The sequence below is a fragment of the Podarcis bocagei genome (genome assembly GCF_964188305.1).
Source record: "Podarcis bocagei genome assembly, chromosome: 5".
In the NCBI taxonomy this organism is placed as follows: Eukaryota; Metazoa; Chordata; class Lepidosauria; order Squamata; family Lacertidae; genus Podarcis; species Podarcis bocagei.
The window spans coordinates 22,871,915-22,886,490 of NC_138129.1; the positions used below are offsets into that span (position 1 = coordinate 22,871,915).

Consider the following 14,576-nt stretch of genomic DNA (forward strand, 5'->3'; position numbering starts at 1 on the left):
GGGCTCCACCAGTGTGCTCTAGCAGCCTTGACTTCACCCCTGCCCTGCCACCATCAAAGAAAGTAGCGACGGCTCTACTGCCAGGAGGGCAGCTCTGGAACACAGCCGCACCCTGCCAACTGCTCCTGCCTAGAGGTTACACCGTTTGGTTTGGGATCCCACCCCCCCCACCCCGTATTCTTAGATTTGTAGGATCTGGCTTTCTATATTTAGTACTAAAATAAAGATACTCTGCACTCACCTTGAGCCATTGCCATTCATATTTCACTGGTCCTGAAATATCCTAAAAACAGGATCCTGCACCCAGGCTAAAATTTAAGCCCTGCACATAGTTGTACTTTTTAGTTCATTTTAACCAGGGGAGGGATTTCCAATCATTAAAGACACCTACCAGAAAGTGATTCGGTGCTCTGACTGTTGTTAATGTTGTGCGAAGACTCTTGGAGCGAGTAGGTCGATGTTGGGATAGCTGATGGACTGATGCTATTTGCAGACATGTAAGAAGAGTTGTAGGAAGAGCTGTAATACTGCGAATATTGGCTTTGGGTGAAGCTGGGATATGAAGAATACTCCTTTGAAAGAAGAGACAGCAATGCTAATCATTCTCCAAATGTTTGAAAAGCAGCACACCTAATTAAGAGCTATGCACTTTGCAGGCTAAATATAACCAGGCTTACAATATTTCCCCATTTTTCTTGCCATTATCATATTCCCCGCTTCTGTGCACAACTGTGTTTTGCAGAAGTAGCATCACCTTTGAATTTGCTGCATTTGCCAGGAAGCGCTGACAGTAACTTGCTTATTTCATGAAATCTAGTGCCAGGAATCAAGCAAGCCACTTCATGGGACTGCATGCATGTAATAGCACTTCTTCATTTTTTTTCTAAATAGCAACACCACAACATCAATGTGAAAATGTGATAAAAGAAAACTATTGCACATTTAAAAAGTAGTCTTGCCCCACTTGTTTTTCCTCTTGCACACTGCATTTATACAGCAGTGAGTCCCATCTACCTGGTGGTTGTTAAAACACTTTTAGGGGATGCACCTTAGAATCATAGAGTTGGAAGAGACCACAAGGGCCATCGAGTCCAACCCCCTGCCAAGCAGGAAACACCATCAGAGCACTCCTGACATATGGTTGTCAAGCCTCTGCTTAAAGACATCCAAAGAAGGAGACTCCACCACACTCCTTGGCAGCAAATTCCACTGTCGAACAGCTCTTGCTGTCAAGGAAGTTCTTCCTAATGTTTAGGTGGAATCTTCTTTCTTGTAGTTTGGATCCATTGCTCCGTGTCCGCTTCTCTGGAGCAGCAGAAAACAACCTTTGTTTCTTAAAAAATCAACACCTGCTGTATACCTGTGAACTGCAAGGCCAGTACATGACTAAATTATAGAACGGCTCTGATCTATGAACTGGCACCATAGCTATAAAAGCTTTCTGCTTAATCAACTCATCAACCCGATCCCCTTCCACTGACTTACTTCCTGCTTTCATCAAACCATGGTTTGCTCTTATCCCATCAAACAATATGCCTTTGAATACCACTTACTGGAGGGTGATGTTACACTAATGTTCTGCTTGGGATTTCCCATGGGCTCTTGTGAGAGCAGAGAGCTGCACTAGATGGCTTTCTCCAGCATGGTTCTTACGTTCTTAAATCAAGACTGCTGTTTTCTGCAACCCTAGTTTGGGGAGTGAGCTCAAGCCATAGCTTGTCATTTCAAATTTCACATATACCAGGAAACTATGGTTTGATGAAACCAGGAACAAATTCACTGAAGTGGGGCATGGGAGTGGAGGGGGAATATGGAGAGCATGGCTTGTTCTCATAGTGCCAAACCATATTCAAATGTTCTGTGTGAACCAGTTCTATGTATATACCACAAGACAACACTGCAAAATGTGGCTCTTTGCAGCATGTATTCGTTCATATTGCACCCTCAGAGAAATGTGCACATCCTCCTTTAATGTGTACCTGCTAACTGTGTACTGGGCAAAGAAGCCCGGAATAAATTACCTTTCCATGAAATTCATTAGGCTGTGCCATAGCTCACATCCAACAACCTCAGCTATATTCTCTAACCGACAGGTCCAGCAGTCCTACAGACCAGCAACAAGCAGCTGAAGGCTAGAAAGTTTAGCTCAGCAGCAACTGCACATGACTCTGTTGTGATGCCACCCATTCCCAATCTCACAGTGAAACCATGGTTTAGCTTGCTGAGCTAAGCTCTATTCCCAAGCAGCATGCAAGAAGGAAACAGCATAAAAACCTGTTTCTCACTTGCATGCAGAGGTTACAGAGGCAGGCAAACTTAAACTTAACCATGGTCGTCAAACCAATCCATGATTTCACGTTCTGGTTTGCTGCAACCTTCTAATACAGGGGCAGCCAACATCATGCATTTCAGATGTTGGACTGCAACTTCCATCAGCCCTGGCCAGCATGATCAATGATCAGGTGTGATGGAAACTGTAGTCCAACATGTGGAGGCACCAAATTGGCTATGCCTACTGGAACCATCTAAAAGTATGTGCCTTTATCACTGGCGTGGGGCCTGTCATCCCAACAGCCCCAAAACAGGAAGTTCTTTCAAAGCTTATAGGAAACTGAATTTAGGATGTAATTCTTTAAGATACTTGTATGCTCCATAACCTCAGTGATTTCAGTTTATCTTCGAATGCTTATATTTCAGCCTTTGCACAAACAAAAGAAGCATAGTGACTTCATACTTGGTCTACACCAGGGGTCTGCAACCCGCGGCTCCGGAGCCGCATGTGGCTCTTTTACACCTTTGCCGCGGCTCCGGGGCGGATACTAGCGAGGGGAGGAGGCGCATTGTGCGTCCCAACACTCCCCACTGTGGCGGGCGCTGTACTGGATGTGATGTCGCATGGGGGCGGTGCGTACATTGTAAGGGGCATGTATGCTGGTCACTGCATTGAAAGGGGGCATGTACGCTGGTCACTGTTTTGGAGGGGAGTGAAGAACACACACAAAAAGGTAACTTGTTAATTTAACGTTTATTTCTATGAGGAGGAGTAATTCTGAGGGGTCAAACAAAGAAATAATAAAAAAGTTATTTTTATAATGACTAGTTTTGCGGCTCCCAGTTTTTTTTTCTTCGGAAATGGGTCCAAGTGGCTCTTTTTGTCTTAAAGGTTGCAGACCCCTGGTCTACACCAATCTTTATGAGCAAGCATTCTCATATAGTGTTTCTGCATGTAATGTTATCCACATCATATATTTATCCACATGCTTTATATTTAAAGGTGCTAACTTATGCAAAGCATGAAGTTCATCAACAGGTGTATGTCCAAATTAGGAAGAGCGCAAACAGGCTCTGATGGCTTCATATTCGCAAGTGTCTCTGAGTGATGCTTTAGAATGTTGATTCACATCTGTTACCGAAAGCCAAGAAATAAGCCAGCACTCTCTGCAAGATGATGGAAACTGCTAATTTTCAAAAAAAAGATGTTCATGTGATACTGTGGTGTCCCCATTGTGACATGTTTCAGCGTCACACCCAAAGTGCTGAGATTGGGCTGGGACTGGTTGGAGGAAGAAGGGGGGTGGGGAGGTGGAGGAAGGAGTGTTTGGTTGATTTCGAAAGCATTTGGTTTCCAAGTCCCTTGCCAAGCTGTTGAGATCTGTGAGCGTCCATAGAGACGTACGCTTTTTGTCCCTTAAGAAGGAGACGTTATGTATGATAATCAGAGACAAGTATCAAGGAAGTTACTCATGTCCATGCGGCTGAAATATGAACCACCTCCTTTTCAGGACATTTTTTAAAAAATGGTTAAAGTTGTACCTGGTGCACTGTGCTGAACCCTGAAGAACTCGTCAGGCCGTTGGGCCCCTGGTAAATCCCTGAGGTGCCTAAGAGAATAGAAGAAGAAACAAGATAGGTAATAGAATTCCATTAAGCCCAATACAAATGGCCAAATTATCCTCAGAGGGCAGATCCTTGCCCTGCCTTTACTTGATCTTCTGTATAACCTGTCAATGGGTAGGGAAGATTTTAGGAGCTTAAGGATTTTGGAACATAAGATGACACTGCTGGATCAGGCCAAAGTCCCACCTGGTCCAGCACCCAGTTCCCACGGTGGTCAACATATGAAGCTGCTTTGTACCAGGTCAGAAGTATTTGCCCACCCTAGGTCAGGATTCCTGCAAGACTATGCTAAGATTCTGAAACCTCACCTTTTCAGGTACTTGCCTTATGAAAACATCCTGTTACTCTGCATTTCTTAAGCTCTAATTAAAATAACAAAAATAATTCCTTCTTATATCACTACTGCATCTTTCTGAGGAATGTCTTATTTCAGGAAGGGGTATGTTAAAAACAACAACTAAACTACCATTTTGCAAGCAGAGTGTCAGGCACAAGAGAAATGGCCTTTTCTGTGGTAGCCCCATGCTTCTGGAACTCCTAACTGGTTGAAATCCAGAAGTGCACCACATTCCAATATATTTGGAAAGCTGGTTTCAAGTGGCTTTTGGATAGGCAATGTTATTCTTTTACAGCTGAACTGATGGACTAAGGTCACATCCATGCCACACATTTGACTTATCCCTGGCAAAATGGCCCTGGATTGAACAGAAATTAGTTTACCTCCTCTATTGTTGTCCTCTACCACCCCCCCCCAAAAAAAATCCCAAGCAACTTTCTATTTAAGAAGAACTTGATGAACCAACTCCTTGACACAATTTCTCATTGTAGGAACTGCCAGCATCTTTAGCCGTAAAGCAAAGACCAGTGGAGTGCTGTTTTAGCCAAAGCACAGGAACAAATGCCTCTCAGTGTCTCCATGCTGCGACCTTTCTCCGAATATCCGCTTGTTTGTTTTTATTTTAAGACCCTAGATTAGGCAGGGGAATGGACAGCTGAACAAACTGCAGCTCGCCAAGTGCAGTCAGTCACAAAAGCACATGCAGAGAGAAATAAATCTCATGCCAAAAAAAGAAAGAAAGAAAACCACCCCACTCTAGGAGGAGAATCTGCTTCCAGAACTAATTTGCCATCACATTTGGCCTTTAAAAAACATTTTGCACAAGGGGAGGGAGGGGAGGGGGGGAATTAAAAGCACAGGAAAGGTCAAGAGCTAATGATCTCTCAATGATGTGGAGCTTGCCTTAAGGGTGCCACTCTGGGACGCTGCTCCATTTGGGTATTCTCCACCCAGCCCTGCCCTGGGCTCAGCTTGGGAGCATTCATGCCAAGGGGATAAATCATAGAAGCAGCTATGTGTCAACAGCTTTGCATTTCCAAGCCAAAAAAAACCAACCAAAACTCTCTAGACTCAGCACTTCAAATTCACGCATGTTCAGAGACCAGGGCTGGATGAATTGAAGGCAAAGCAACAGAAGTGAGTTGTTTGTTTGCCCCCACCAGAGAAACTCTAGGCAAAAGCCCTTGCTGAAGTGGAAGAGGAAGGAAGTTTTCAAACTGTAAGAGGTGTAACACTCACCTTGCAACCACTGGAGGATCAAAGAGATCACTTAACACAGAACTAGATATATTTATGAAGGGCTGATGACTTGGTGTGTGTGTGGGGGGGGGGGGAGCCTCAATTATGGCCTGTTAGTATCAGTATGCATCCTCTTCCTAGACTATGATATTCTGAAGTATTTCTCCATGTTGCTCAGTATCAGGGACTGCTTTGACTAGAAATAAGAGAATTTTTAATTGAGAGCTTTGCTGACATTCATTGGCTTAAAAAGGTAAAGGGACCCCTGACCGTTAGGTCCAGTCGTGGCCGACTCTGGGGTTGCGGCGCTCATCTCGCTTTATTGGCCAAGGGAGCCGGCGTACAGCTTCCAGGTCATGTGGCCAGCATGACTAAGCCACTTCTGGTGAACCAGAGCATCGCATGGAAACACTGTTTACCTTCCCGCTGGAGCGGTACCTATTTATCTACTTGCACTTTGATGTGCTTTCGAACTGCTAGGTTGGCAGGGACTGAGCAACGGGAGCTCACCCCGTCGTGGGGATTCAAACCACCGACCTTCTGATCGGCAAGCCCTAGGCTCTGTGGTTTAGACCACAGCGCCACCCGTATCCCATTCAATGGCTTACTGATGCACTTAGGTGATACATAATGCACTCGTTTTATATATTTATCTGTGTTTGCCACTTTATAAGGAAAAAACAAAGCCATTTACAGCAACATCTTTATAATAATAATAAAAACCATGAAAAATAAAACAAAATCAGAGGCTTTCAACTAACTATTAAGGAAAGATGTTTTCTTAATTGCCTGTGTTTGGCAGCACAGAAAAATTGCCCAGCAGGCTCTAAAAGGTTAGAACGTAAGGTGTCTGCTGAATCTCTATCAGCAGAGCATTCCACTTATTTGCCACAACAAAGGTGAAAAACTTTACTCGCAGTTGGCTGTTAGGGGGGACAGGTAAATTTCCTTCCCTAGCTTGATCACTTAGGGCCCAATAAGAGTCCATCGCAAAGTACACATGCCAATAAGTACCAGAAAGGCAGGTGGGAAGCAGCAGTGACTGGTGCTGATGAAAAGTTCTTTCTAAAACCACTCAGGTGTTATTGCTGCCTTGCCTGTCCACCAGGACAGGTGGGGTGCTGCCCCACCAACCTCAGACTGCCCTGAGCCACCCCCACCTGTCAACTTCCTCTTCTTTAGTCTAAGTGTTGCCCCATCACAGATCCCAGGGCAGATTGCAATAACCAGAACAAAGAATAGCACTCATGAAACAGAATAAACAAGAACAGGTAAAATAACATAACTAAAACTGCAGAATGACACATACACCCCGGCAGACTAAATCAACATCTCACAAATGCCGGAGCAGATAAATGTGTTTTAAGTTGATGCCAAACTGGAAAATGAATGGGCTGTGGAACTCCTTGCTACAAGGAAGACACTGTGTCAAAGAGGTTAGCAATTTCTGAAGATGAATTAGATATCAGTAGAAAACTATGCCAAACTGCCACCATTTTGTGACTGGTTCTGTCCGTGCGGCACCATTTTCTGACAGGTGGGGCTAGTAATTTTCAAGCCATCTCAGGTGGGCCCTATGGAACCCCTATTCTACACTGGTTGGCAGTGGCTCTCCAGTCTTTCCCAGCCCTGCCTGGAAGTGCCAAGGTTTGAACCGGAGACCTTTTCCATGCAGGAAAAGGGCTTTTCCACTGAGCTATGACTGCCCTCCACCTGCCTTTCAGCTATTGTGATTGTGGGTCTGTGTCATCCAGCTATCGTTCGATCGCATGCGCTCCTTTAAAATCAGAAGCACAAGTCAAGATCTTTTCCTTTTGGATCCTCTCCACATGGAGCATAGTTCACATCTGTGTTCAATCAAATCAGCTGCTAAAATGTCACAATGCTCTCATTCACAGGTAACACAGAGAACATTTAGCTGGTAATAAAACAACCTAGGTATTAGAGGGGAACAGCCCTTCAGATATACAGTACTGGAAAGTACTTGGTAGGAAAACTCTAAATTGACCCCGTGCCACGGGCTTTCCTAATGATGGATTGTGAAATGAGAACATCTGAGCACATAAGGGCAACACTCAAAATGAAACCATTAGGAAACCCATGAGTGAAATAGCCCGCGTCCTTTCATGACAAGCTGATTCCATTTGCCATTCCTTTAATGTTTCTTTAATAAATGTGTGCCACACTTTAACACAATTGCATCTGTGCCTGAGCCAGGCGATGCAGCGTGTCTCAACCTTGGTGGGCCACATGCCTGGAGGGCCTTTAACTTTTGTAAACTTGTGATGTGCGGTATATATATATTTTTAAGAAAGGGTTCTCACTGTACTGCACATAATTAACAAGACTTATTGGTGATATCTATATAATATCCCTGCAATGTTTGCCAAGCATTTCCATGCTGGCAAATTGCAACAGCTTTATATATATATTTAGCATTATAAAAAGATGTGGCAGGGCAGAATAGGACCAGCTAATGCACATCTCTACAGTCTATTTTAATCAAGACAATTATTGCCATCACAAATACAAGCAATTTCAAAATTATTGAAGATAGTTATTCATGGTTTGTAAAGCCCCAGGTTGAATGTACTAAAGTTCTACTTGAATCAACAGGAAAATAATTTTAAAAACTAAAGGCCAGGGGTCACCATTTTATCTTATCTATTAAATCCAGCCTCTTTAGAGAGATGATGGGAATTGTAGTCCAATAACATTAGGGGCAGCCACAGTTTCCCTTCCTAGTCCTTTTTTAGCATATATTGATAGATAAAAGGACTAGATGTTTGTTTTAAGACCACCACAAATTATAAAATCCCATTCCTCACTGTCCACTTTAGCAAATAAAACACCTTGATCCCTCTGCTCCACCCCAACACCACAGCTGAGATGCATAAATTCTGAGGGCAAGATTTCCATTTCTACCCAGTTAAATCCCATTGGAAGGGAATTTCCAGGGCAACAAAAGCCACGATGAATAAAAACCACTCGCAGCACTGCTCATTTTCACAAGTGGCAGTCATTGCCAGTGCCCCGTGTGGAGGCAGTAAAATCACTTCATGAAAAAGCAGCTTTGCCAAATGTAGGTAGAAAGTCGGGTCTTGGAAAGTAAGTGTACACTGAGACAAGTTTAAGATTTTTTTTAATATGTTTCAGTATTTAGGGTATGCTATAACCTAAGTACTTATATACGGGTGCCAGTAAAGTTTGGGCAACTACCAGCAATTTAACCTTCTTTTTTCAAACTGGCAACCCTGGTGGCTACGTAGGCAAAGTGTTAAATTCGCAATCCACAGAAGGTTGTTCCAAAGTCAATGCTTTTCTTTCCAGTACCAGTGTATATTGGAACAAGCAAGGACTGCAAAAATGTGTAGCTTTTCACGACCAAATCTGAAACAATATCAGATCGTTCTTCACAGCGACCACTATTTTAGAACACTTGGTGACAGCTTTTAAAGATATTTGCACAATGTGTGGGTTTTTAGCTCTGCTGGGCTTGCATGGAGAGACCCTGAGGTACTGACTGGAGTACTAGAATTAAGACTGGGGATACCCAAGTTCAAACTCCCCCTCAGCAATGAAGCTTCCTGGGTGACCTTTAGCCAGTCCCTGTCTAAGCCTAGCTTACCTCACAGGCTTGATGTTGGTTAAAATATGGGGCTTAAGTGTGGGGGGACTGCACACACTGCTCTCAATTCCTTGGAGGAAAGGCATGATACAAATGGCGCCCGTTGAGTGGAAGGGCAAAATGGCACCCCTTTCCCCATTCAGCACGCAAAATAATAGACGTTGACTATGACTTCAACAGCTTCCTTCGCTGTTCTAACGCTTCCTTAGAGCAGTGTTTCCCAACCTTTTTTGGGCAAAGGCACACTTGTTTCATGAAAAAAATCTCGAGGCACACCACCATGCCAGATGGGGAAAGGTCACTTTTTACTTATTCACTTTTTGAATAATAAGAATTATACGTCATGGGGGGGGGCAGGATTTTAGAGATGTTTAGGTGGGGCATGGCCCAAAAAAAGGTTGGGAACCACTGTTCTAGAGCAAGTAAGAAAGCTACCCCAGAGGGGGAAGGGTGGATTGAAAAAGTGGAATGAGGACAAGAGCCTATTCTTGCCAGGCTGCTGCTACACCCACTGGTCTTCCAATTGATCCAAATTGGGTCGCAGTGCCAAGTGCAACCGTGCAAACTATATGGCCAAAGATTTAAGAAGCTGGTCCCCCAAGTGCAATGTGTTTGGGTTCAATGTGGAAAAAGTTGACAGCGGCGGGTCTGCACCTGGAGGGCAGGAGCTCTCCAAGGTTTCCAAGGCAGGGATCGACGCCGGGAACTGATGTGCCTGGGATCCTTTTCGTGCAAAAACACACCTACACTCTGCCCGCTGAGTCACGACGCGGAAGCCTCTGTGGTTGTTTGATGCTTGTTCAGCATTTGGCGGTCATTCTGGGGGGTTGGGGGGTGTCTGGAAGACGGGCAGCCCCCCGCCAAGCCCCTCGAGGCCCCGTCTCGGCTGCCCCTCGCCTCCTTCCCATGGCTCCCGGGGCTCCTTCCAGAGAACAGGAAGGCCTGCGACCTGGGGTGTGTGTACCCCCCCCCAGTCTCGGGCGCCTTCCTCACCCGTTCAGCGGGGGTCCCAGGGGCTCGCAGGCGTCGGTTTCCCCCTCCGGGACGAGGCGCAGGACTCCCACCAGGTCCGCCCGGCACTCCCAGGAGCAGGCGGCCGACAGGCCATGGCAAGCAGGAAGCCCCCCGGGCTCTGGGCGCCGAGAGGATGCTATGCGGCGGGACCATACGCGGGCAGCGGAGAAGAAGAAGGGCGGCGGGAGAGGGGCGGTTCTTGAGGGGGGAACTCAGCTTCCCAAGATCGCGGGGCTCACCGGACGGTTCTTCCCCGCAGAAACTTCCGCCCTTCCGCAGCTTCAACCGTAGACGTATTAGCATATGATAGGATGAAAGCTGGCCATAGAGAAAAGGCGAAGTTTGGCTGTCCGCAGCCTGGATTCCCGGGTTTCTTTCGACGTTACAGCCCCGTGACGTCAGCGCCACGCAGGCAGCCAGACGGCGAGAGCCCCGCGCTGGGCGGCCTCTCCTCGCCGCTGCCGCCCCGCCTCTCGCCGCCCGACTTGCCCGCCTCCCTCCCACGGCACACCAGGCAACGCCTAGCGGCACACTAGTGTGCCGCGGAACACCGGTTGGGAAACACTGCCTTAGAGGACACAGAACAGGCCGTGTAGCTCTCAAAGCTCTGTCCTGCCACATCTGTAACTTACATTTAAAGCACTGTTATACCATATTAAAAGTCATGACTTTGCCCCAAAGCATCCTGGGAACTGTAGTTTGCTAGGAAGGCTGGGCGTTGTTAGGAGACCCCTATTTCCCTCGCAGAGCTACACTTTCCAAAGTGTTTGAGCGATCAGGGACCCACGCTGCCTCCCACCTGAGGCAACCACATTGCTCTACCTAATCGCAGGCCTTGAACCTCATATCCCCAGTGAAACGAAAATTGACCTGACTACTTTCACTAAGCACTGAACAGCAGCGACCGGCCACTTCTATTACTCTCTGTCACCACGACCAATTTGCCTTGGTACCTATTTCCTGTGGGAAATCTCAAGCCACTGCAATAACCTCTGTTATGGCTTTAAAACAGTTATTTTTGTATTAATTATTTTCTACATTTATATCCCACCTTTCTTCTAGCAAGATGGCATATAATTGGTTCCCAGAAGGTCTCTCATTCAGGCACCCACTTTATTTTAGAGTGTGCAAATTTATTCCCATTACCTACACAGGGACCCAAAGGTAAAAGGGTAGGTAAGAAAACTAACTAGATACATGTTATTACATTTTACATATTGTTACATGCATGTCTCAGCTTTCTCACATGATGGAACTCTGTGGCCTACATCTGGCTACAGTATTTTACTTCAGCCTAGATACTGTTTCAAGGTCATGCCTTGGGATTTCCTCTCAGTTACTCCCCTACAGAAGTCAGGCCTTACCTGTTTATTTAGATTCATCTTAGGGCTGGCATGCACACGCATTTACATAACTTTTATATTAAATAGTTTCAGTTTATTTTGCCTACAGACCATAAACATAAAATACAGTACAGAGTTATTTAAACAAATGCAGCTGAGAAAAAACAAAATATACATGCACATAAATTGTGCCTTTTAAAATAAAGCCAAGAATAATCAGAAACACACACACACACACACACACACACACACACACAGACACACACACACAATTTTTTGGCTCAGAATTCATCTTCCCTTTAATAATTGTGGTCTAGTCTTGATGTTTACTGCAAGGAATTTGACTACCGTATTTTTCGCCCCATAAGACGCACCGGCCCATAAGACGCACCTAGATTTTAGGGGGGGAAATAAAGGGAAAAAAATTTATTTCCCCCCCAGGTGCGCTGCGCTAATCCAGAAGCTTGGGGCAAGCTGAGGTCAGCGCGCCCCAAGCTTCTGCGTGCCGGCAAGCAGTCCGCTGCCGCCCCAAGCCTCCCGCACCCGGCAGGAGGTCCCGCTGGGTGCGCAAGGCTTGGGGCGGCAGCGGACTGCTTGCGCGCACCTAGAAGCTTGGGGCGTGCTGAGCTCAGCACGCCCCAAGCTTCTGCATGCCGGCAAGCAGTCCGCTGCCGCCCCAAGCCTCCCGCACCCGGCAGGAGGTCCCGCTGGGTGCGCAAGGCTTGGGGCGGCAGCGGACTGCTTGCGCGCACCTAGAAGCTTGGGGCGTGCTGAGCTCAGCACGCCCCAAGCTTCTGCATGCCGGCAAGCAGTCCGCTGCCGCCCCAAGCCTCCCGCACCCGGCAGGAGGTCCCGCCGGGTGTGCGAGGCTTGGGGCGGCAGCGGACTGCTTGCGCGCACCTAGAAGCTTGGGGCCAGCTGAGCTCAGCCCGCCCCAAGCTTCTAGGTGCGCGCAAGCAGTCCGCTGCCGCCCCAAGCCTCGCGCACCCAGCGGGACCTCCTGCCGGGTGCGGGAGGCTTGGGGCGGCAGCGGACTGCTTGCGCGCACCGAGAAGCTTGGGGCGGGCTGAGCTCAGCTGGCCCCAAGCTTCTAGGTGCGCGCAAGCAGTCCGCTGCCGCCCCAAGCCTCCCGCACCCAGCGGGACCTCCTGCCGGGTGCGGGAGGCTTGGGGCGGCAGCGGACTGCTTGCGCGCACCGAGAAGCTTGGGGCGGGCTGAGCTCAGCTGGCCCCAAGCTTCTAGGTGCGCGCAAGCAGTCCGCTGCCGCCCCAAGCCTCCCGCACCCAGCGGGACCTCCTGCCGGGTGCGGGAGGCTTGGGGCGGCAGCGGACTGCTTGCGCGCACCGAGAAGCTTGGGGCCAGCTGAGCTCAGCCCGCCCCAAGCTTCTAGGTGCGCGCAAGCAGTCCGCTGCCGCCCCAAGCCTCCCGCACCCAGCGGGACCTTCTGCCGGGTGCGGGAGGCTTGGGGCGGCAGCGGACTGCTTGCGCGCACCGAGAAGCTTGGGGCCAGCTGAGCTCAGCCCGCCCCAAGCTTCTAGGTGCGCGCAAGCAGTCCGCTGCCGCCCCAAGCCTCGCGCACCCGGCAGGAGGTCCCACCGGGTGCGCGAGGCTTGGGGCGGCAGCGGACTGCTTGCGCGCACCGAGAAGCTTGGGGCGGGCTGAGCTCAGCTGGCCCCAAGCTTCTCGGTGCGCGCAAGCAGTCCGCTGCCGCCCCAAGCCTCGCGCACCCGGTGGGACCTCCTGCCGGGTGCGCGAGGCTTGCAGACACTCGCCCGAAGCAGGGGGAGCCCTCCAGAGGGCTCCCCGTGCTTCGGGCGACACGCTGCCGCCCCAAGCCTCGCGCACCCGGTCGGACCTCCTGCCGGGTGCGCGAGGCTTGCAGGCATTCGCCCCATAAGACGCACCCCGATTTCCCCTTCATTTTTGGAGGGGAAAAAGTGCGTCTTATGGGGCGAAAAATACGGTATATTTTCTGTAATCTCAGGGTTGGGGCCTACCATTCACTACTGAAACAAGTAAGTCAACTGAGTTTCCATGTACATAACTTGATTTTTCATCACTCACAGCTCAGCATGTGAATGAACTACAAAGAAAAGTATTGGTGTTTGAGTTGTAACAGGTGATAGGAACATTCTGTCTGATGGCTTGTTTATGCACCCAACTAATCTCTTGATGGTTCAGAGGTTATGAATGTACTGCAAGGGAGAGATTGCCTTAAGTCTTCCTGATTACAATGCTAGAACTTCTATCCCACATTCTACTGTTCTGTTTACACTGCATTACCTGTTGCATTCTGGAACTGTTTTGTGTTTTTTTAAATCAACATACCATCATGTTGTGCTAAATTACAAATGATGAGAAAGAACTGTATGACAGAATTTCAGCTCCAAATTTCATCCTATGAAATCACAATGATAAAAACGCCTGTAAACAGATTTGTTCCAGAAGCAAATGAACGTGGAAATGAGAGCCAAGCTTCCAACAGTTTTCCAAAAGTGGCATTCCAATCATGTGACAGATCATATAAAATGTAGAAATTACTGTATAAGCAGAATAAAGTCCTATCTGAATGCAGCCTGAGTCAGACCTAGAACAATATTGTCTACTTCAGCTGGCTGAGGATCTCATGCAAGTAAGTTTCCCAGTCTGCCACCTGAGATCCTTGCAGGAAGGGAAGCCATGGATTGAACTTCATGGACTTTTCTCCAAGCCACACATGTGTTCTGCCTTAGAATCATGAACCAACCACAAACCTATATAGCCTTTTCCTTTCATGCCAGGAGTCAATACCATTTTTGCCATCTGCCGTTGGTAATTGTTCTAACATAGTAGATCACTTCTATATTTTTTAAAAATTAAAAAAAATCATTATATTTTCATGCTACAAATACAACAACGTGCCAATTTTGCTGAGCAAAGCACACACCTTCCTTCTGTGTTACTGTGAAGGTACATCAAATCTGACATTCCTGCTGCATGGTTTAAAGATATTCTATGTTAAATCACATCCTGAAAATGTCAGAACTGATGTACCTTCACAGTAACATCATTTACTATCCTACCCCCAACAACACTGACAACTTCCTGTACTTGTCATATCTCGCCATTTATTCAGAAG

General features: G+C 47.5%; 1 protein-coding gene across 4 annotated transcripts in view; it reads right to left on the reverse strand.

Annotated features, from left to right (window-relative positions):
* The window catches only part of EYA2 (EYA transcriptional coactivator and phosphatase 2), a 145,739-nt gene that overhangs the window by 43,337 nt on the left and 87,826 nt on the right, over positions 1–14,576 (reverse strand). For all 4 annotated transcript variants that reach the window (XM_081196334.1, XM_081196333.1, XM_081196332.1 and 1 more), the window contains exons 6-7: positions 3,814–3,881; positions 392–572 (exon numbers count right to left, since the gene is read on the reverse strand). In XM_081196334.1, the coding sequence (XP_081052460.1) occupies positions 392–572; positions 3,814–3,881 (249 nt within the window). The remainder of the gene's footprint in view (positions 1–391; positions 573–3,813; positions 3,882–14,576) is intronic.